General features: G+C 43.2%; 2 protein-coding genes across 6 annotated transcripts in view; both read left to right on the forward strand.

The window, feature by feature from the left end:
- Positions 1-21410, forward strand: part of glis3 (GLIS family zinc finger 3) — a 36543-nt gene extending 15133 nt beyond the window's left edge. Inside the window, exons 3-11 of one of the 2 annotated variants that reach the window (XM_029654973.2) lie at positions 2813-3020; positions 3203-4361; positions 11595-11756; positions 12318-12428; positions 12925-13066; positions 13255-13375; positions 19155-19324; positions 20172-20357; positions 20462-21410. In XM_029654973.2, the coding sequence (XP_029510833.2) occupies positions 2813-3020; positions 3203-4361; positions 11595-11756; positions 12318-12428; positions 12925-13066; positions 13255-13375; positions 19155-19324; positions 20172-20357; positions 20462-20586 (2384 nt within the window). In that variant the 3' untranslated portion in view covers positions 20587-21410. Of the gene's footprint in view, positions 1-2812; positions 3021-3189; positions 4362-11594; positions 11757-12317; positions 12429-12924; positions 13067-13254; positions 13376-19154; positions 19325-20171; positions 20358-20461 lie in introns of those variants that run through there. The other variant, XM_029654979.2, reaches the window with a different exon arrangement.
- Positions 21411-21503: 93 nt separating this feature from the next.
- The window catches only part of rfx3 (regulatory factor X, 3 (influences HLA class II expression)), a 59728-nt gene continuing 57143 nt past the window's right edge, over positions 21504-24088 (forward strand). For all 4 annotated transcript variants that reach the window (XM_029654990.2, XM_029655002.2, XM_029654995.2 and 1 more), the window contains exon 1: positions 21504-23899. The gene's annotated coding sequence lies outside the window, so the exon portion shown is untranslated. The remainder of the gene's footprint in view (positions 23900-24088) is intronic.

The following is a 24088-nucleotide window of genomic DNA, read 5'->3' on the forward strand; positions in this document are numbered from 1 at the left end:
ACTAAGTGATTAAAACAAATTGGTTACAGGATTTCTGCAAATGAATTAGCTACAATGGGAACTCCAAGCAGTCACAAACCACAGTTGGGTCACCTGCTACTGTCCTCCCATCCACTGGCATTCTGTTATGTTCAGCTGACAACTGTTTTCTTTCTCTTTCTGTCGTCTGGTGGTCAAAGCAAGTGTGTGAATAGTCTAGACAACCCCTCCCTCTCTCACTCCCTCTCTCTGAATGTCCCCTCTCCCGGCTCTTACTGACACTCCCTTTCCATTTACTAGAACCAGGATCCTCACCCACTGAACACTGACCGACACTGGACGTCCATGGACATTGAAAAGTAGCTTGCATTTGGTCCTGGCCTTGATTTCAACATCCACAGACGTCTGTACTGACCTTCATTTGGCCCAAACATAGACGTCCATGATTCACAAGTTTGGACAGCACAGTACAATACAGTACAGTAGAGCACAGAAGAGTACACTACAGTAAAGAAATGTAGAGTATAATACAGTACAGTGCATTACAGTAGAGTATAGTACACTACAGTAAAGAAATGTAGAGTATAGTACATTACAGTAGAGCACAGAAGAGTACACTACAGTAAAGAAATGTAGAGTATAGTACAGTACATTACAGTAGAGCACAGTAGAGTATAATACACTACAGCAAAGAAAAGTACAGTATGGTTCAGTACAGTACAGTAAATAAAAGTAGAGTTCAGTACAGTATACAGTAGAGCACACTAGAGTGGAGTACACTATAATGTACTGTACTGAACTATACTCGACTGTACTGTACTGAAGAATACTCTACTTGACTATACTGTACTGTTTTCTACTGACCTCTACTGTGTTGTACTTTGATGACCAAACTTGTGAAACATAGACATCTGTGATTGGTTCATATTTGGTCCAATCTGGACCAACCAAATGTGGTCTTATTTGGTGGTGGAGCTCATTAAAATAATAGCCAGTGTGTAGAATAATACCTAAATCGGAGGATATTACATATTTATACCTTTGTGTACCATTTTAGGATACAACACCATGAAGAGAATGAAATGCATATCCATAATTATGCATTTCTGTGTAGTACAGATCAGGGACCAATGATGAAATTCCATTACTGCAATTCAGTTACTGGGTGTAAATCCACTTCACTTACAGTAGTTCAATAACCAAAAGAGATTTAAAGATAAAATAGAAATAAAAATAGAAGTAGTGACACGGGAACTAAATACAGTGCATAACGAATAACAATAATGATAAAAAATAACATGACTATTTACAGGAAGTAGCTATAAGCATCTGCACAGGTCTTCCAGGAAATTGTTAAAAGTAGTCCATGTGCAGAGAGTTATACAGTTTGTTAAACTTTGAAACCAATGATTTTTGTTGGAATTGCCCATAACTGTAATTGTTTTGATCAGTCTTGACTTTGTCCCCTCATGATGAAATATTGTGACCCTCGTGACCTTAGGTTAGTTATCCTCTCTAGGTGCACTTGTCCCTCCAAATATATTGAAAGCACCCTATGAAAGTAATCGGCTGTTTAATAGCTGGCTAAATGTTCCCTACCATAAGCGACTGATTTAAAGCCTGATACCTATGCCCTCCAAAGAACCGATATGGAGGACCTCTTCCTCCCTTTCAATTGAAAGATCACAGTGTGCACATGTCCCAGTGATATGTTGTAAACAGCATTTCAATCAGCCCCTCTCTTCTCGCCACTCTTCAAAGTAGCACTGATTTACATAGAAGTCTTCATACTTCACTTCAATGTCGTCCTCCCACCCTAACCTCCGTTCTTCCCCAGGACTCCTTTCTCCCTGGCTTGTTTATTGATAACTAACCAAGCAGAAAACATATCCCTAAATGAGCGATGGAGGAAAAAGAGGAAGAAAAAACCAATCTCATTCGTAATTAACAGAGCAGAAAGTGTCTCTGGGCAGTTCAGGTTTCTTAGGGTGAATAACAGGATTCATAAGCTTCTATTGAGCAAGACAAAAAACAAATGTAGGTTTGTGTTTGATTTCTGTTGATGATATCTGCCTCATGGGTCCCTGGTGTACAAACACAGTTTGGTGTGTTAATATGGTGAAGTGAACTGTGGCGGAGATGCACAGACGCTGGACCATGGATTCATTGCGTCTCTATCAAAGTCAGATACTGCCAGTACAAACTAAGAAATGTGTGTCAAGCATGATGACAATGGTTGGATGCAAATGGCAATGCCACAACCACTGAAGTGTGACCATTGTAGAAGACGACACAGTAGTTGGAGCTCTCACGACAATTAATACACAGTGAGAGTTCTCCACAAGTGTCTCTCTATTACCTTGGTCTGGAATTTACTTTGAATGACTTGATTCCACAATTAATTAAAATTAGTATCATTTTTCATAGTGTTTTCTTTTTCAATCTTGTTTCAAGCTGTGTCGAATGATTTTGTTTGAATGTGGTCTTAGCACAAGCAGCAGCACAGGAAGGCTGGATGCTCAGATGTAAAGGCCTCTTCTTTATTATGATTTTTATAATATTCCCAGTTGAACATGAATTTGAAACCGTGTTGATTAATTTATGAGACCTAAGAAATGTCACTCGACATTTTAGACCCTTAATCATTGATACAGTATGTGGTTGCTCACTATGTAGATATTATTATGCAAGGAGAAATGTCTGTATTTCTTTTATTTGCAAAGTATATGGTCTAATTCAAGCAAACCATGTCAAGTGATTGTATTTCCTACTGTATGACCCTGACGTTGGTGGTGAATCCTCAAAACTCTAATGGTGAACTTGTCTCTACCAGGTTACTCTGTCTCAGGACCAAGTATGCAGGTGTTGGGCCAGCCAGCTGGTGCTAACCTCTGGGTCACCAGTAGTCCGATGGTGGTCCAGAGCCTGGGCCCAGTGTCTCCTGTGAGTGCCCAGGCCTACACCTCAGGTCCTCTGATACCACATGCCCCCCAAGACTCCCAACCCCCACAAGGCCTGATGGTACCCTACACAGATGCCAGGTGAGTCAACCTCTGCACCACTCTAGGTGGGGGAGTATACCTGCAAACTCTTTTCATTGCACTGATTTCTGAGCTACTTTAAACTAAATCCATGTATGTTATTAAACAGCTGTGATACTTAACTCTACCAGACTTTCCTGGTACTGCTATTCTTACTCACATACTACAGTGTTGTGCCTCAGGTCCTTGCTCTCCAGAGAGTCCCTGGCCTCCACCACCCTGAGCCTAGCAGAGACCCAGTCAGTTCTGAGTGGCAGACAGGAGTGGCCCTATGGCTACCGGGTTCTTCCTCCACTCTGCCCACAGCAGGGCTCAACCCTTGGCAGCGAGGGGGGTGAGCTGCTCAGCATGCCCCCTGGCACTGCCATGTCAGGGAGCACCAGCATCTCCAACTCTGCGTCCCTGCCTTCCTACCTGTTTGGCGGGGATGCCAACAGCCCCCGGCAGTACTCAGCCCGTTCCAAGAAGAGGGCCCTCTCCATGTCCCCTCTGTCAGATGGCTATGGCATCGACTTCAACTCCATCATCCGCACCTCACCCACCTCGCTGGTGGCTTACATCAATGGCTCCCGGAGCTCTCCGGCTTCCCACCACACCCTTTCACCCCTACAGCCTGAGGTCTATGGCCACTTCCTAGGGGTGAGAGGGAGCTGTATCCCCTATCCTCAGTCTCCAGGCCTCTTCAGCCTCCCAGGCTCCACGCTGGCCCTGATCCCACTGAGTGACCCCCACCCTGGGACGGAGTGTGGCCGCATGCAGATGCTGGAGCAGGGAGGGGCGCTGGAGAGCCAGATGGCTAACATGGTGGTGGAGCAGCAGTGTCTCCCAGAGGAGGGAGGGACACTACAGGAGGCAGCCAGGAGTGCTAATGACCTGGTGCCATCTCTACACTTTCAGCTAGAGTTGGCCACCATCATCAGATCAGCTAGTCCACCACAGGGCCCTCCGCCTCCCTACCACTCTCACCAGCACCTCCACCTCCACAGACCTCCCAGCCACATCCAGGGCCCTGTCCCACAGGCTCCGCCAGCTCCCCCTGTGCATGGGCCCAGCCTCCTGCCCCATCCCCTGTCCCTGTTCCCCATGCTGGAGGAAGAGGAGGGGGAGACAGAGGAATACAGTGGGGGCCACTGCTGCCGCTGGGTTGACTGCAGTGCTGTGTATGACCAAAAGGAGGAGCTGGTAAGGCACATAGAGAAGCTCCATGTGGACCAGCGGAAAGGCGAGGACTTCACCTGCTTCTGGGCAGGGTGTCCACGCAGGTTCAAGCCCTTCAACGCCCGCTACAAACTCCTCATCCACATGAGAGTCCACTCAGGAGAGAAGCCCAACAAGTGCACGGTACATAGCAAATCAATCTCTGGTGAATGCCTCAAAACTGTCTATGAAATGCGTGAATGTGAAGTGTGAATCTGTTTAGTCACCCACTTGAGGATCCATTGGCTTTACCTGAACAAAATGTTACCTCAGGTATTCCACCCCCCTTATGCACAATGGTTAACATCTTTTTCCCATAATTATGCTAAAGGTGGAAGTGAGTGCACCAGTTCCCTTCCAGGCTGTCTCCCCTGTCTACTGTGAGTCAACCAGCCAATCCTCTAGGCCGGAGCTGTAGAGGGCCTTTCAGCCTCTTAATAGCCTTGCTGAGACGGTTTAGAGGGAAATCGACATCTTGAAGTACGCACGTTGTACCTCTTTAAGGTCTTTGTGTACTCTGATGTACGTCCGAAGGCTGAAGGTTTGGGTCAGAAATATGGTCTCTCTCTCCTCTTAACTGTGGCCATGGGCTAATTAGTCCAGCTCTGTGATAGTTGACATGGCAGTTAACTTAATTATGTAGTTATTAAATCAGCACAAAGGCAGCGCAGCGCTTAAGTTCTGGCAGGGCACCAGTCAGCCAGCCTCCTGATCCCTGCTCTGCCACAGTCCCCTCTCTCTCTCTCTCTCTCTCTGAGCTACTCTACCAGGCAGTCACAGGGCCTGTCAGCAGCCAAGAGCCTGCCAGGCAGGGACAGACTTGGCTGGGGTTCTGGGAAGGTGATGTTCCCTGGCCCGGTTCTGATTGGGTCTGGTTCTGTGGCCAAGGAGAGAGAGACTTGAATGGAGCTCATCTGAAGGCCATGTATCCTTGGACCTGGTACCGATGAGGAGGATTGGCTGGATTCCCCTGCGACAGGTGCTCCCAGTCCTAGTGCTACTGGTGGTTCTCTCAGATGTGCTGTTAGAGAAGGCTATGTTTGGTTCTTTTGATTTCACGGCATGACAACATACCATGTTCAAAGCCAAAGTTTAGTTGACAGATGAGTTGTTCTGCTCTGTATAGCCTTCCTGTGCTGTAATTGCAGTTATAGGAGTCCTTCAGGAGCCATAGCAGCACATAACCTATGCACATTAGTTGCAGTAGTCGTAGAGCTCGGGCTCTTTTCTAGGCTCATCAAGCTGGAAGTGTAGAGTTTTTTCTTTTAACCGATTACTAAAACGAAACTGTAGAAATTATATTGGACCTACATTGAAACAGTCTCTTTACTCTTTCCAGGTTGCTATGAGTCACCGAAAAGAAAGCTGAATAGTTAGGAAGAATAAAACATTTTAGAACAATTTTGACTGCAAGGAAATCAAACACATTTTCTGGACTCCGAATGTGGCCCGCAGGCAAACTGACTTTGACATCCCTGCTCGAGACAATTGTAGAGATACCACCCGCCCTCAACCCCACTGGGAACATACTTGAGGTTCAGATGAGTAAGAGGCCAACAATTCTCATTCCTTGATTCGTTTCGCTGCTTCTTGGTTAGACAATTATTAACTGGGTGCATACCTGTGGTCGACCTTTTGCTCTAAAACACTCACTTATTAGTACCAACCAGTCACGTTGCTATGGAGGCTGCAGCTGCAGTCAGAGGGTTCTGTGTACCATGTAATCATGTGTTACAGGGGAAAATATCCAGGGTCATGCCCAAAAACAGAACATTGGAAATGGCACCTTATTCCCTATTTAATAGAGTGCCTATTTGGACATACCCATTGTGTGACATCCCATCATCCCAGGCTTGATTTCAGCGTACGCTGATAAAGTCAGACTGAAAAGAAATAGAACGAGGTTAGTCTAATTGACAGAAACTGTCAGAAAACCCATACTTACTGAACAAAACAGTCTGAGCAATCAAAGTCAGAGCCGAGGAGCTAGACAGGCAGCAGAGACTCTCACAGAACGAGAGAACCAGTTCTACTTCACTAAAAACGTCTTAGATGCCATGCCAGTCAATTGTCCGAGAATTACACTCGGTCTTATCGTGAGGAATGATTGACAGGAAGGATGGGGCTGGTGAATGGCAAACAGAGGCGCGAGCCGCCCGCCCAGCCGGTAGCATTACAATGAAGTAGATCTGATTACGCAGCACACTGCCCCACATACACCAGGCAAGCCATGACTTGTACCTGTCAGCTCTCAGTGCGTGAAGGTGATTGAGCACTTTCCTAACACATAGTTGATTCATCTGTGTATTTAGTATATGCCTTATCACTGGGATTTCAACACTTTCAACCGTTTTCAAACGGGTTTGGAGCTTTGGAAAGCACCAAGAGCAACGCCTTTGTAAACACATTAGCTAATCATGTTTTTTGCTCTACATTCATTTGATGATTTACTGTTCGAAGGATGAACAATTACCGCCATAGTTAATAATGGTTACATTTTCCAGCTTATCAGAACAGCTTTAGATGTTGTGCAATAGATTCATACAGTTTCTTGGAAAGCTGAACCATATCTCCTTCTACAGTAACTATATTATTTTCTAATGGAAGCTCCCTGTGTTGTTGGATCTGGATCGTAGTTAATTAAATAGAGAGACATATGGGGCAACCGTGGAGGCCAGGGTTCCTCTAGCTTAGTCAGTTTAATAAAGCACTCCATGGGAATACAGGCGTTCAAGTGTCATGGTAGCTGCATGGCTGTGCAATTAAAGATGAACCAGGAAGCTATCAGTCAGCTCAGATAATTCCCGTTGGTTACTCAATCCACATTGCTGCATTGTGATGTTCAGCTACGTGAATGATATAGACGATATCTTGACACATCCTGGAGTTATCGGTTTTGTTTGGGCCCCAAAGCATGTATATCTTCTGAATTATAAATGGTATTGATGCTGGGTGTTCTATTCTGCGCTAGAGTACTTGAGTTGTAGGTTCACTTGAGGAATCACAGTGTGCATTTTAGCATATCTCTTATTGATGTTCGAAGTCTGTAGCCGTTAAGGTGTAACACAACCCCAGTAGTTTGGTTTTAATCCACTTAGTTTCCCTTACAATGGACAGCTTGAAATTCTAGTCCTGCCCGCAACGGCACAGAATGCAGGCCTGATGGGATTTATGGTTTGCCAAGATTTTTAGCGCCATCTCTACAACCGTAAGGAGGGAAATAACTTGATTTTGCCGCCAGAAACCGGTTCAGACTTCAAAGTATTTTAACGCAGCAGCTTATTCTCCAGCTTCTGTAACCGTTTTCAGCTCTTGTTTTAAAGACCTCAAAATCTCATGAACTAACTTTTTGCACTTAAAGAAGATGAAGATAAGAGGGAGAGGAGACGTTGACTGGGCATGAGGAGAGGATATGTGAGAGGGGGTGAGATTTGAGCGTTTGAAGAAGATAAGAAAGGGAGTTTAGCTGTAGATAAGAGTAAGGAAAGCGTTCTGTAAAGATGTGAGAAAGAACAGGGGGCACACGGAAGGGATGGAGAAGAGAGTAGAAGAGAGAGAGGAGATGTGAGAGAGAGAGAGGAGATGTGAGAGAGAGAGAGGCGATGTGAGAGAGAGGCGATGTGAGAGAGAGGCGATGTGAGAGAGTAGAGATGTGAGAGAGTAGAGATGTGAGAGAGAGAGGAGATGTGAGAGAGAGTAGAAGAGAGAGTGGAGATGTGAGAGAGAGTAGAAGAGAGAGTGGAGATGTGAGAGAGAGTAGAAGAGAGAGTGGAGATGTGAGAGAGAGTAGAAGAGAGAGTGGAGATGTGAGAGAGAGAGTGGAGATGTGAGAGAGAGAGAGGAGACGTGAGAGAGAGAGAGGAGACTTGAGAGAGCGAGAGGAGACGTGAGAGGGAGGAGACGTGAGAGAGAGAGAGAAGACGTGAGAGAGAGAGAGGAGACGTGAGAGAGTGGAGATGTGAGAGAGAGAGAGTAGAAGAGAGAGTGGAGATGTGAGAGAGAGAGTGGAGATGTGAGAGAGAGAGAGGAGACGTGAGAGAGAGAGAGGAGACGTGAGAGGGAGGAGACGTGAGAGAGAGAGAGGAGACGTGAGAGGGAGAGAGGAGACGTGAGAGGGAGAGAGGAGACGTGAGAGAGCGAGAGGAGACGTGAGAGGGAGAGAGGAGACGTGAGAGAGAGAGTGGAGACGTGAGAGGGAGAGAGGAGACGTGAGAGGGAGAGAGGAGACGTGAGAGAGAGAGAGGAGACGTGAGAGAGCGAGAGGAGACGTGAGAGGGAGAGAGGAGACGTGAGAGGGAGAGAGGAGACGTGAGAGGGAGAGAGGAGACGTCAGAGGGAGAGAGGAGACGTGAGAGAGCGAGAGGAGACGTGAGAGAGAGAGAGGAGACGTGAGAGAGAGAGAGGAGACGTGAGAGAGTGGAGACGTGAGAGAGTGGAGATGTGAGAGAGTGGAGACGTGAGAGGGAGGAGATGTGAGAGAGTGGAGATGTGAGAGGGAGGAGATGTGAGAGAGAGGAGATGTGAGAGAGAGGAGACGTGAGAGAGAGGAGATGTGAGAGCGAGGAAAGAGGCTGAGGCACTATAGAGGGCACTAGACTGACTCTGCTGGCACGCTGTGGGCGGGTCATTGTTCCCCAGGGCATGCCCGGCTGCCAGGACCTGTCAGGAGGCTGGCTGTGGCATTCAGCTCCACTGAGGAGCCATGTTGCTGTCTATTCAGACCCTCTGTCCCTCACAGCAGCTAAAAGGGGACTCTAAGCTTTATTAGCAAGAGAGTGTGTGTGTGCGTGTGTGAGTGTGTGAGTGTGCATGACAGGCCACTCCTGGGCACCGCTGGGCTCCTGGCAGTATATTTGTGTGTGATGCTGGTTCTCAGTTCTCTTCCCATCCCCAGGCTGAATGGCTATTTATCCTGCTCATTCTCCCTGGCCTGTATTTTTCTTATGCTAGCCCGTCTGAATGGTCCGATGCTGATCCTTTTCTCTTCACTGTGGTTTGGAGTGTCCGGTCGTGGTGTACTTCCCTGGTATGCCACCGTTTTAGAGAGCATTTGGACAGAATATCCTGCTGTGTGTGAAGAAGACTTGTGAAAGACTATGGAATGGTGGTGGCTTTCTCCACTTTCAGGGATACTTCTGTTAGGTCATTACTCGTGTCCCCAGACAAGCAGGACATAGAGTGCAGTGGTAAAGGCCCACAAGGAGAGATATCGTCATCATTGCATGGGAGACCTCATCTGTAAGCACTAAAATGCTGTTGATTGTGCCCGAATTCACACATTCGCTATGATACAGTCATGCAGAATATGTTTGCTATCCCTAATAGGCTGGTGAGCACTGATAGAATTATCAGGCATATCTGCCTCCCTCTCTCCCTCTTGAATTACTTAAGGCTTATAAAGTCTGACTCCCATTCCTTTTGACAATATGAACATATGGTTGCCATCAGAAGGAGTCATAATGGCCTTACTGGAATTGAGGGTCAAAGTTAGGCATAATGAGTTTTGGCATAATGGCCGTACTCTGCTGGGGGTTTTGCTCGGCAGAGTGTACAGTATGTTCGCGCCTGCTGTTTGCCAGCTTCCAGACAGAACAACATCGAGTGTAGTGGCTGTTGAGTAGGTAACACTTTGCCTATACAGCACGTTAGAGATTTGAATTTTATCACGATATTGTCTTGCAAGAAGAGAGTGGCAATGTTGATTCAGATAGAGTTCCGAGGAGAAATACAGTCGGGAAGTTAGCATTATGTTATTACGCAAATCAAAGGAATCAAAGGAGTGAATCAAAGGAATATGTCCCATAGCGATGCAGACGAATGTGATGAGTCAAATATTAAAGGAACTGATTCATTTGTAGTTGGTCAGCTCAGACTGAGGGAGAGGTATAGCTATGCAAGGAATCCAGTCCTGGAGGGACAATAATAAAATGGGTCATGGTTCCATGACTTTACTCTGTGAAACTGAAGTAAGGACATTCCAAGCCCTTTGACTGTGGAGTGAGAGAGCAAAGTACTAGTCTTGACTTACAGTAGGAAACTGTGATGATTCACATGTCTTAAGGGTGAGGTCATTGCAGTGAGGTGGTAGTACTCAGGGGCGGACTGGGACCAGAAGTCGTCTCTGGCATTTCTAACACACTGGCCTATTTTTCTCCTTGAGGCCCCCACACACACCAGCCTATTTTATTTCTTGAGGCCCCCACACACACCGGCCTATTTTTCTCCTTGAGGCCCCCAGACACACCAGCCTATTTTATTTCTTGAGGCCCCCAGACACACCAGCCTATTTTATTTCTTGAGGCCCCACACACACCGGCCTATTTTATTTCTTGAGGCCCCCAGACACAACGGCCTATTTTATTTCTTGAGGCCCCCAGACACACCGGCCTATTTTATTTCTTGAGGCCCCCACACACACCGGCCTATTTTATTTCTTGAGGCCCCACACACACCGGCCTATTTTATTTCTTGAGGCCCCCACACACACCAGCCTATTTTATTTCTTGAGGCCCCCACACACACCGGCCTATTTTATTTATTGAGGCCCCCACACACACCAGCCTATTTTATTTCTTGAGGCCCCCAGACACACCGGCCTATTTTATTTCTTGAGGCCACCATTATTAGCCAGATAGTGATAATTTTGCAAAAACAAGTTTGACAGGCACAATAGGCTGAAAGTGGAAGGCCATCTGGCATTTGCCCGAAGTGACAGATGGCCTGTCTGCCACTGGTAGTACTGCACAAAGGAGAGCTGTTTAGTTCTGCTGACTTGGATCAGCTTCCATCCACTACTCTTGAATCCCATAGGTTGTGACATCTAGTGTACCTGGGCAGGGAGCAAGCCCTTTTGACGAGGAACAAACCCCTCTTTACCTTAACCTCTCTACCAGTTGGTGGTTGCATGTTTCTACAATGAGTTCATCTGTCAACACATTTAGATCCTACACGACCCTTGAGACAAGACAGATTCTACAGACTGAAGTCTGTGTACACACAGATACTGACCCCTGCTGGACACATTGACCACCACACCTCTTATAGTGTTAACCAGTGGTAGTTTACATATCGAGAGCTTCTATCTGCATTAAAATTGGGTTATTGATATACCCTTGTTTTGTGCAATGTTCTCAAATCTATATACTACTCATGTTGTTAAGTCCAAAAGAAAACAATATAAAAATTGCTGACACCTTTCAAACCAATTATCTCAGAGAATCCTATGTTTTGCAGATATAACTTTATAGTCTCAAGCTCTCCATATGCTGAATGTTTGGATGTTGTTTTGTGGACCCCTGATGTACAGTATAGGTTAATGATGGGATATTAAGTGTACACTATCCCTCTTCTCCCTGTGCCCTTTGTGTGTTGTTGCAGTTCGAGGGCTGTCAGAAGGCTTTCTCTCGGCTGGAGAACCTGAAGATCCACCTGCGCAGCCACACTGGAGAGAAGCCTTATCAATGCCAGCACCCCGGCTGCCACAAAGCCTTCAGCAACTCCAGCGACCGAGCCAAGCATCAGCGCACCCACCTGGACACGGTGAGTTGAGTGGGATATCTCAGACAGACACACAGGAAACGCACGCATTGAGAATTGAGACACCGATCTCTTACTCTAATTGTTCTTCCTTGTTCACTCTCTTGTGCTCTCTCTGTTTTTTCTTCTTTTCTCTGTCGCTGCCTTGTTTTCCTCTCTGTCGCTGCCTTGTTTTCCTCTCTGTCGCTGCCTTGTTTTCCTCTCTGTCGCTGCCTTGTTTTCCTCTCTGTCGCTGCCTTGTTTTCCTCTCTGTCGCTGCCTTGTTTTCCTCTCTCGAGCTGGACTTACCCACATGGCAGCTAGCTAGCATTTCCACCTTCAAGAAAGCTGTACACAAATGCTTCTGTGTAGACTTTTATCTAGACAGCGTCTATGTGATGTGTATGCTTTTATTGACTATATGAAACCCAGGACTCCCTGGAAAACAGTGGCTGAGTGGACTATCCTAGCTAAATAAATCCAATCAAATCAAATGACATACATGCACACACCGCAAGTCGAAACTGGAAGCTGTTGGTTTTGTGACATTCCCAGTTGTGTGTGGCCGTGTGCGTGTTTATGCAGAAGCCGTACGCGTGTCAGATCCCTGGTTGTGTAAAGCGCTACACTGACCCCAGCTCCCTGCGCAAGCACGTCAAATCCCATTCATCCAAAGAGAGGCAGTTGAGGAAGAAGGTCAGTATGGAGCTGCCTGTACTCTACTCTTTAACACTTGGAAATGTGCTCAATCCCCCTCAGCAATGTACACTTTGCAGTGAAAGGATCCCCTTGACTGTATCACAGTCTCAATGCCTTTTGAGACACCCGCTCTCTTTCACAGCCTCTTACTTTCCCCCACTTCTATTGTATCGCAAACACATGCACTTATACAGTACACTAACGCAGAGTGCCTCCACATATTGTTGTGTAAATCTAGTTGATTTTCTTTGCTGCGCTGTAATGCTCAGACCATATTAAACTCCCTGTTGGGGATAATTATGCTCATTAATTCTATCTTACAGTTAAGGTTACGTCACCATAGATACAATTTGCCGCAGGAGGTGGGCTGTTTCTATAAAAAACGTATTGTTTTTACGAATGCTCCCACATTCACTGTTTGTTTCATTAGCAAGGTAGTTTATTCTCTACTTGCATTTCTACTGATCTCTGTATCTCTGTGATTGGTCTAAAGCTGAGGTTGTCCGTTGACATGAGCCAAGAGGCATTAACGGATTGCCTAACCATCCAACCCCTGAAACCCAGCCTCTCTCCTCTGGACATGATTGACAGAAGGTTGGGCCAATCCCCTAGCCCCTCCATAGATCACTACACAGGTACACATCATCCAGATGCTCTGACTGTGCCTTTATTTAGAGTTAGGTAGACCTATTCGGGTGTGAAATCCATGGTTTGATATGTACATATATTCTTCTTAATTAGAGTCTCAGTGATGGGTTTATGTTGCGTGTAGCCTTGTCCAGTGTATCTATATTTCTATTTTGTTTTTGTCTGTGTTTTATAGATTTGCTGTCCAGTGGCCAGTCAAGCCACTGTGTATCTCTATCCATCCCTGTCCCTCCAGCTGTTCCACAGGACCAACGCTCCTCAAACAGCTCACACCTGGCTCTGCAGGACAGTTACAGGTACTGCAGCCACACAGCAGAACAACTAGTGTTAGTCTTCTAATCTATTTGAGTTCACCACAGAAGTTTATTCAGCTTTGACGATGAGTTTTTTGTTGTTGTGTGTGTGTCATTGCCGGTTGTAAGTTTATATGCAAAGTGAACATTTGCATTTATGATAAACAATGGGTATTCATACAAGGGTGTTTTACCTATGCTCAAATGATGAAAATACATTAGCAGCTGTCACAATCTGGACCATGCTAAACTTCCCTGACTTCTGTCACTTAGTACTTGTTGCTGTGGTAGTGATGTGGGAATCGTTTTCTAAGACATTGGTGGTGAGAACATTTCAATTCGAAAACTTCACCGTGGTGATATGTGCACAGTGCGTGCTACACTGTAATTCTGTATTAAATGCTAAAATGTGCAGGAGACCTAGTCTTGATCTAAAAAAGTGGGTGCTATTTAAACATTTCATCATGCATAGTCATATTTAGTCACATATTTGTATCTCTAACTAAGGCTACTCATCATAAATGCAGTAATCAATTTACAATAAACATATAGGATTAGAAGTCGAGCAAGGATTTCTATAACTGCGTTCAATGTTCCTTCCTTGAGACTTTGAGAATTCAGTCATGTTCCCAGATCTGGTGTAACGGTTGAGGCATTTACATTGAATGTGTTTCGTAGTTATGACAAGTGCTGGCTCATGAAAGTTCTGAAAGTCATTACCTTAAGAACAGTCTTTCAGTCTCTCTCACTTCCTACTGGGTAATCAATTAGCAGCGTTCTTGGAATTCTGCAGGTGAAAAAATGATACCTGTGTATATTGTGAAAGAACTTACTTAGTCCTGTTGAAAGCCACAGGCCCTTCAAGACACTCTATTGATGGCTTTTGGCAGATACTTTTCTCGGTGTGTCTAAGACATTGACGGCGAGATATGTGTTTTAATGGCATCGCCGGTAGCATAATGTCTGGCTCTCTGACAATGTGTCAGACAATGATGAATAGATGGTTATATTTCTCATCCATCCTGGTAAAGTGGTTTGGTTTTTGAAACATGTTCACATCTACTTTCTGGGAAGAGAACCTGCTGCAGGCCCAGTTGCATCTGTTGGGCAAGCGACTTGGTGTTTCTATTCATTTTGAGTTCCCGTTGGCAGAGTGACTGTAGCCATGACTGATTTAAATGCCTATCCCCTTTTCCTTCTTTTTTTTCTGATCTGAAACAAATAAGTACTTAAACGTCGGTTGTCATGGCTTCATGGCAGTAAGCTCATAGTTAGAATAATCTGATTAAAATAAAGCACCATTTTCTCGTCTTTTGAAAGACCCCAATGGGCTTTTTTGTGGCCCGCAGCACCTCAGCTGTGAAGAGAGCGGTTGGGAAGAGGTTTTACAGGTTGGGAATGGCCAGCAACACTGTTGCCTGGTCAGCCCACAAAAAAAAAACATTTCTTCATCCATGCACTTCAAAGGCGGTGAGAAGGAGTGTTTTTTGAAGTTTTGGGCAGCCAGATGCTCATGGCTTCTCAATGACACTGATTGATTGTCCTGGTAGCAGCGGTAGGCCGCAGCATTCACCACAGGATTCTGGGTACACAATCAGCCAATGAAAGCAGGCCTTGCTTTGCCTCATCAGTCTCTAGGGCCTGCATTAGTGGATGCTATAGCCACCATCTAGAGTGGCTCAGGAATTCAATAAGTGAATTATAAAATTGGAAAAATACCATTCAGAGGCTCTGGGAAGAGGATTGCTGTAATTACTTTTCTAGATGTTAAATCGATTGTAAAATCCCATTTGCTATTTTATTCACTGCCATTATGTGATTTCTTTATTTCCTCATTCAGCCTGTGCATTGTTATCCCCTTAATCAATTGCATTGTAAACACCTCAATTATTTTAATTATTACCCTGGTGCCAGCCAGCAAGAAAAATGAAAAAGGTTTACAGATACACCATAAAAGCACTCATTGTTTGGCTTTCCTTCTAAGGATGTTCTTCACAATATCCTCTTTCTTACTTTCTGATGCTTGGTATGAGAAAAGAAGGTTGCCATATTTAAGTAACCAGGCATTTTAGTCTGGGCAAACAGACTAAAACAAGTCATTAAGATTTCTCTCACGTATCTGTGCTTAGTTAACATGGGTTATTTAAAGTCTGAGAGGTGTGCTATGTTACTACCCTTCAGTGATGAGTTAGCGGCCTCTTTTAAACTTGTCAGATATCAGTGTCTTTTCACTGAAAGAGCTGTCTGTAGGGCAAGGGTGTAAATAAAAAACAACAACTGAAATACATCCAAAATGTTCCTGATAACTTGGTCAATATATCCCAACCACAACATTTCTGTATTACTTTAAACTGTTGCTCTAACACCACATTTACACGAACAATTAGTGCTTTTTGAGGTCGGTTCGGTTTTGCTTCGATTATTAAAGAATAATCATGGTTTTCTATTCCAGTTTCGATTGATTTATTTTTAGCAAATGCACCATGCATTATGTGGGTTGAATGCTGTAACAACACAGATTAAAACAATTAATAAGAGTCCCATGATGGTAGTGAATGTTCATTACTGCTTATCTTAACTTATTAACCATAGAGAGTTATTGATTCGCATAACTTTACTTTTAATAAAATATTTTAAAGAAGATTTCAGTTGTTGTGTATATTACATTTGTTTTATTTGATGACTTTATTATTTAATTCCAAGTCATCATCTCATCTCTATAGAGCTGCTGGCTATGCTGTCTGACAAAATCACTATTTTAGTAGTTCTTCAAAGTAAATAAGACATACTTTAATAACTTCTGAATTCCAACTATCAATCACTTAGATCATGTATTTTCAGGTAGAGATAACTCATGAAGCAACTGCGGTCTATCTCTCTCTCGATTGTGCATTCTTCTCTCTCTCTCTCTATCTCCATGTCTGCCCCACACTTATCTAAACTAGCAGGCATAGAAGAAACACACAAACCGGACCAGTAGGCGTGCAATGGATTATGGTCATTGTAGTTAAATGTTTTCTGCTCTAAACTATGTAGAATACTAAAACTCCCTACTACATCACACAGTTCAGGCTTGAAGTGATTAATCTCTAGAGAAACTGTGCAATGTGCTTATTGAGCTCACAGGAAGAAAAACAATGGAATTCAAATAATTGAACCGAAGTCAGTCAATTAGTTGTTTAAAAGCCGGAAAATAACTGAAATGTCTGTTAATCACTCAGCACTAGTTTACACATTACACAGAACACCTCTTTTGCAAAACCCCTTTAAGTGTCATAACCTATTATGCTTATTTGTATACTTTTCACTCTGCTTTTCACCCCCTCTAATTCTGTAGCCTACTAGAAACAAGATATTTTAAAGTTTATAATATTACCAAAGTTGTCTTTGAACTCCCAAAAATGTGTCCAATATACCCATTAACAATATCACTAATTTTGATAAATATCACTCATGCGCATTACGTCACTTCACAATATAAACTTTCTCCAAAAACATCCTTTTCTACATCATTCTTATTCGTGTTTATGAATTTACCATGTAAAATTTGACTACTATTTTATTTGTTCCAAGTTAGCTCACAAAGTTGAGGGTTTGTTAACCTTTCTAGGGCAGCGCGCGAAATTCAAAAATATTTAGAAATATGTAACTTTCACACATTAACAAGTCCAATACAGCAAATGAAAGATAAACTTCTTGTTAATCTACCCATCGTGTCCGATTTAAAAAATGCTTTACAGCGAAATCACAACATATGATTATGTTAGATCACCGTCAAGTCAAAAAAAACACAGCCATTTTTCCAGCCAAAGATAAGAGTCACAAAAAGCAGAAATATAAATCAAATTAATCACTAACCTTTGATGATCTTCATCAGATGACACTCATAGGACATCATGTTACACAATGTATATTTTGTAATAATGTGCATATTTATATCCAAGAATCTCAGTTTACATTGGCGTGTTACGTGCAGTAATGTTTTGATTCCAAAACATCCGGTGATTTTGCAGAAATACTCATAATAAACATTGATAAATGATACAATTGTTATTCACAGAATTAAAGATAGACTTTTCCTTAATGCAACTGCTGTGTCAAATTTCCCAAAAACTTTACAGAAAAAGCATCATCTGAGAACGGCGCTTAGAGCCCAATCCAGCCAGAGAAATATCCGCCATTTTGGAGTCAACAGAAGTTAGAAATAACAGTATAAATATTAACTTACCTTTGATGATCTTCATCAGAAGGCACTCCCAGGAATCCCAGTTCGACAATAAATGACTGATTTGTTCCATAAAGTCCATCATTTATGTCCAAATAGCCACTTGTTGTTAGCGTGTTCAGCCCAGTAATCCATCTTCATGAGGCGTGAGCACTTCGTCCAGACAAAAACGAAAGTTCCGTTACAGGTCCGTTACAGATCATAGCAGAGAAACGAGTTGCGCAGTGGTCTAAGGCACTGCATCTCAGTGCAGGAGGTGTCACTACAGTCCCTGGTTCAAATCCAGGTTGAATCACATCCTGCTGTGATTGGGAGTCCCATAGGGCCCAGCATCATCTGGGTTTGGCTGGGGTAGGCCGTCATTGTAAATAAGAATTTGTTCTTAACTGACTTGCCTAGTTAAATGAAGGTTGCAATTTTTAGATGTCTCAAAAAATATAAATTGGAAAGCTGAGAGTGCTATTAAATAATATCAGTACTTGTTGCATTTACAACTTGTCTAAATCCTATCGTCAGCTGATTTCAGCCAGTGTATGGCTATGAATTGTTTGAATGGAATGTTGGCATATTGGCAGTTAATTTGAGAAAATGTATAGAATCATTCCTCTAAAACGGTTTGGCTAGCTAGCTAACAAACCGTGTAGAAAAATGATTCAAATTCATTATTTTACACAATATCTTATCACTGCACTTCACATGGTTGACCAACTCCATGACCAAAATGGCTGATATTTATCCAATAAGAAGGTTCATGTCCACTCCAGTATTCTGATTCCTAATTCTATTGGGCCGACCTCAAGGGGGCCCCCAACCTCAAGAAATCTAAATATATATATACATTTTGGGGGTTGGTAGCCCCCAAAGCCTGTGGGCCCCCCGGCTTGCATGGGCTGCGGGGGTTTGTGGTACGCCAGTGACCCCCCCCACCCACTCCGTTGGTTGTGCATGTTGATCTGCCCTGTACAGGGCTCGCGTGTGGCCGGTTGCGCATTTTCCCAGTCTGCCCTGTACAGAGATTCAAACATGCATGGCTTGAGAGATGCGATTGCCGATCGAGTGTGTGTAGCTAGCTACTTAGTTAAAATATCAACAGTACTGCCACAACATAACATTTGATTAACACTTGTGATTAACACTTCAAGTGATTAACACTTGATAACACTTGATTTAGCCAACATCATCGTCAATATTCGGTCTGGTTGGCTGATACGTGCAGCAGAGAGATACAGAAAGACACAGAGGTAAATCACAATCAGTAAAAGAAATCGAGCTAGCTAACTAGCAGATTAACATGAATCATCAACATCAATGATCAGCTGATATCCCACTCTCTTTTCCCCATGTCAATCGTGTTTTTAGGAGGCACTGTAAATAGATTGCTTGGAGATTTGTGACGATGAGTGAGTGTGTTGTTGCATAAATAAATAAGCCTACTGCAGGGGCAGTGTCGCAGTATCATGTTGTTTTGCAGCAGGTGTGCAGATTAAATTCTATATGTCCATTTGTATCTTGAACAACCTGATATTATTTCATATACCGGTTTGTGAAACATTTCAGGTTTGCCAATAGGTCCCCCCACCACCTCAGCCCCGGGTCACACCAAAACCAACTGCCTGGTCCCTCCACTCCTCTTACCCACCACCATCCCACTGGCTTATCCCTAAAGACCAACACAGCTCTGAGTCATCCCAGTCACACTCCTGTGGTAAAAACAGACCACCACCCAGGTAAATTACATCTACCAACTACAGGCACATGAAATATGTTCACTGCATTCACCTACTTGGTGCTAATGTACTAAATTGAAGATATCCTTCCCTCGAATGTCAAAAGGGACAGCAGATCAGGTCAATAATGCGTCCCAGAGATCTGCATAGGATTACACCTGCACCTACAGGAGGGCATAGCTTATTGACTGTGGAAATGTGCCTGCGGAAAGAAAACAATGGTACAATTCCACAGGGAAATTCCTGCTCTGAAATGAGAGTTACTGTTAGTTTTATTGTGTGAAAGTCTATTAAATAATTGTGTGGGCGGTTTGACATTCTGTTTCGACAGATACTCTCAGATATAGGATGATCATGGCTTAATGCAGTTTGTTGTGCAGCAGGTGGCTGATGTTTTTCTATTTCGGAAAGAAGAAGCAGCTTTACTCTCTAGATCATAGCTTAAAATAGACTGCACATTTTCCCCACTGGACTTGCCAGCAGTGCTTGATGTTGACAAGGTGTTCATGCTGTGCACCATTTCTATTGTTTTCATAAGAACACTGCTTCAAACTACTCAAAAGTACAGTTCTGTAGTATCGGATGAGTAATAGTGCTTCCATAAGGTGCCATGGTGGTTGTAAGGGTTCATAGAACTACAATTGAGTATTCTACCTTTTATCTATACCAGATTTATTTGTGCATATGAATATCAAGATATGAAGCCAATGTGCTTGTGGGAAGAAGTAACAATGAATGAAGATGAAAAGTGGGAAACACCAGAGAAGGAAAACAGATTCTTCAGTCTCCCCCTTCCTCTATTCGTAAAATGTAAATAACTAGATGTACCTGTTATTGTCCTCCTCAGGTTTTAGTGGTCAGATCCAAATGGTGTACTCTCCGTCATACAACAATGATACACACAGATCCACCAAGCAGACCAACTCCTGTCACCTGATGCAAACCCCAGTGTTTGATGACAGCTTTGCTCCAACATTTACCACTCAGAATGGACTAGACATCTCCCAAAGAGCTCTGTCATCTGGGCTCACAGGTAATGAAGAGACAAAGTACAATTACAGTACAGTACGGATCAACGTGCATTCATTTGCATCTATCGTATAACAATGACCCCTTGTGTGTGTGCTGCATCCACAGTATACGACCTGCAAGGTGCGTCACAGGATCTGCCGGCGCCAGTGATGTCAGAGGACGCTTATCTACATGTCAGCGGGATGGACCGTTGCTCTAGCCAGCTCTCCTGTATCTACACTGAGGGTTGACGTTAGCAAATCTATTTACTTCTTAAGGCAGATGCTTTCTATAATACTCCTACAACAACCCTATTGTTCCTCAGCTCCATGCGCACAGACATTGACCTGAGTGTGATGCCCCTATTGGGTGAGGAGACATACAGTAGTTTTAATTAATTAAATTGTCAAAATGAAACATATACATATCACATATTAACTGATATTCTTCAATCGACATTGTTTTCATAATGGCAAGTCATATGGTCATATGTATCATAAAAACTATTCTGAGATCCTTACTTTTGAAGTCTGCAAGATGCTGTCTTCATTCAAGTGAGTATCATCCACAAGAGGCTGCTGAGGGGTGAACAGCTCATAATAATGGCCGGGAAGGGAGCAAATGGAATGGCATCAAACACCTGGGAACCATGTGTTTGATGTATTTGTTGCCATCCCGCCAATTCCGATCCAGTCATTAACACAAGCCCGTTCTCCACAATTAAGGTGCCACCTGCGGTATCATCGGAAGTCTAAGCCCACAATGAAATATGCCTCCTAAAGATTGTGTTGTACTGAAAAAAATGACACTTCTGTGGGTGCCTATGGTCTTGAGCTTTGGAGGATTTTTTATGTTTACATTAGTTGAATGCATTTGTACTACAGTTGTATCGAAATATTGTCCCTCCTATTATGCAATTACTGTAGATACCATAAAAAGCACATGAAAGGCATGTTCTTTTGTTTTTAAAACGTGTCAGTAGCATAGGAATTATACTGAACAAAAATATAAATACATCATGTAAACTGTTGGTCCCATGTTTCATGAGCTGAAATAAAAGATCAGAGAAATTTTCCATACGCACAAAAAGCTTATTTCTCTCAAATAAATGTTGTGCACAAATTTGTTTACATCCCTGTTAGTGAGCATTTCTCCTTTACCAAGATAATCAATCCACCTGACTGGTGTGGCATTTCAAGAAGCTGATTAAACAGCATGATCATTACACAGGTCTTCAATTGTCTACCATAAGCCGTCTCCAGCATCGTTTTAGAGCAGGGTTTCCCAAACTCGGTCCTTGGTGCCCCCCCTGGGTGCACGTTTTGGTTATTGCCCTAGCACTACACAGCTCATTCAAATAACAAACTCATCATCATGCTTTGATTATTTGAATCAGCTGTCTAGTGTTAGGGGCATTAAAAAAAGTGCACCCAGGGGGGGCCCCAGGACCGACTTTGGGAAACACTGGTTTTAGAAAATTTGGCACTACGTCCAACCGGCCTCACAACCGTAAAACACATGCACAACCGCAAACCACTCCGACCCAGGACCTCCACATCCGGCTTCTTCACCTGCGGGATCGTCTGAGACCAGCCACCCGGAGAGCTGATGAAACCGGGTTTGCACAACCAAAGAATTCCTGCACAAACTGTCAGAAACCGTCTCAGGAAGCCCATCTGCGTGCTCGTCGTCCTCACCAGTGGACAAATGCTCACCTTCAATGGCCACTGGCATGCTGTAGAAGTGTGCTCTTCACGGATGAATCCCAGTTTCAACTCTACCCGGCAGGTGGCAAGGGTCGCAAGCATCTGGACACAATTCCTGTAAGCTGAAAATGTCCCAGTTCTTCTGTGGCCTGCATACTCACCAGACATACCGTATCACCCAAGGAGCATGGTTGGGGTGCTCTGAATCAACGTGTACGACAGTGTGTTCCAGTTCCCGGGAATATCCAGCAACTTCGCACAGCCATTGAAGAGGAGTGGGACAACCTTCCACAGGTCACAATCAACAGCCTGATCAACTCTATGTGAGGCAAATGGTGGTCACACCAGATACTGAATGGTTTTAGGATCCATGCTCTACCTTTTTTTTTGTTTAAAGGTATCTGTGACCAACAGATGCATATCTATATTCTCAGTCATGTGAAATCCATACTGTAGATTAGGGCCTAATTTATTTATTTCAAATTGACTGATTTCCTTATATGATCTGTAACTCAGTAAAAAAATGAAATGGTTGCATGTTGCGTTTATATTTTTGTTCAGTGTAATTAATGTTCTTGGATAAATCAAAGTTCTTTTGTGCAAAATATATTAGAGGAATCTAACCTGAATTGTGTGTGTTTTTCTGCTTGTCAGATTAATTAAATGTTTTAATGACTGAGCCTAGAGAAAATTGAGGTGGCTGTGCGAAGGCATGTCTGTACTATTGTACATCATTGTGTAAGAAGGGTAAAAAAGCTTGTAATTTATTATATTTAGTGGCGTAGGTAGATGATTATGAAACACTGACTGTTAATTTGGACCTAAACAATAGAAAATATCTAGAGTGTAAATTACATGTAATTAATGACAAAGTAATGTGTATTACAGAAGTAACCTTAGTTTACTTTTTTCCTAGCTGGCTCTGAAAATGCCCATTATTGATTGGGTGGAATAAAGCAATTATTTGTACCTTTTCAAGGTTAAACTGAAACATTCGAATGGCATCGATGGACCATATTTAGAAATAAACTCCAAAAAGTCCCTTATAGTAATGTCTAATAGGTTCACAATCTGTATCTGTGAACTGTTAAGCTAATGAAATTATGTATAGCCTTTCACTAAAACACAAGATTTTACATGATCTGGCTGTAGCTTCAAGTTTAAATTGGCTTAAAAATGACATATTCACTAATATCTCTGTGTTTATATGGTTTGTGTTGTCTGTGTGAGAGAGAGAGAGAGAGAAAGGGATGGATGGGTGGTTGCCTCCTTTCTTTGTTATCTCAACCACTCTTTATCACCTATTGGTGCATGGTAGTCCCGCCTTGGGAAATAACCTGATTCAATGAACTAACGCGATTATTAATGTTGTTTGCCATGTTGTATTGTGCGCATAATGAAACATTCTGTGATATTTCTATTGCCATTTTTCATACATTTGAAGACTTATTGAACCAAGAATATTGTGATCAATCCACCCTAATGTGATGATGTTCTGAGTAAATGAAAGATGAAAGATTCACTAACGTTATATTGATGTTAATTCATTTTAATACCGCTTATAATACCAAGCAGTTTTTCTTTTATAATAATTGTTTTCTTATCAGGAGCACATACATTCATTTATCAAATAAACCTTCATATGCATCCCTCCAACGCTCCCTCATCGCAGCTCCTCCTACAGAATATTCTGTTAGGTTGCGCCCGGTGAGTTTTATAGCAACTGTTGCCCAGTGAGGCAGCGCCATAGTCACCGTAGTCCTGGCGACTGTAACCCACCAACAACAACAACCTTTCGTTCCATCATTGCCACCTCCACCATCCTCACTTCATCCTCATCAACCAGTCCTCAGCCCAGGTTTGAATATACTTACTATTTCTAACAGCATCTGTTTTCTCGATTCTTCGCCAAAGCATTTTACTTTATGTATTAAATGTCTAGCTTGCTAGTTTTGTCATGAGCAAGTTAATGTCTGCCCTCCTTTATTAGCTACATGGTTAACGATAGTTAGCTGATCTGATGTTAGATGTTATTTCCTTCCAGTAC

The sequence above is a fragment of the Oncorhynchus nerka genome, linkage group LG4 (assembly GCF_034236695.1).
Source record: "Oncorhynchus nerka isolate Pitt River linkage group LG4, Oner_Uvic_2.0, whole genome shotgun sequence".
Taxonomy (NCBI): domain Eukaryota; kingdom Metazoa; phylum Chordata; class Actinopteri; order Salmoniformes; family Salmonidae; genus Oncorhynchus; species Oncorhynchus nerka.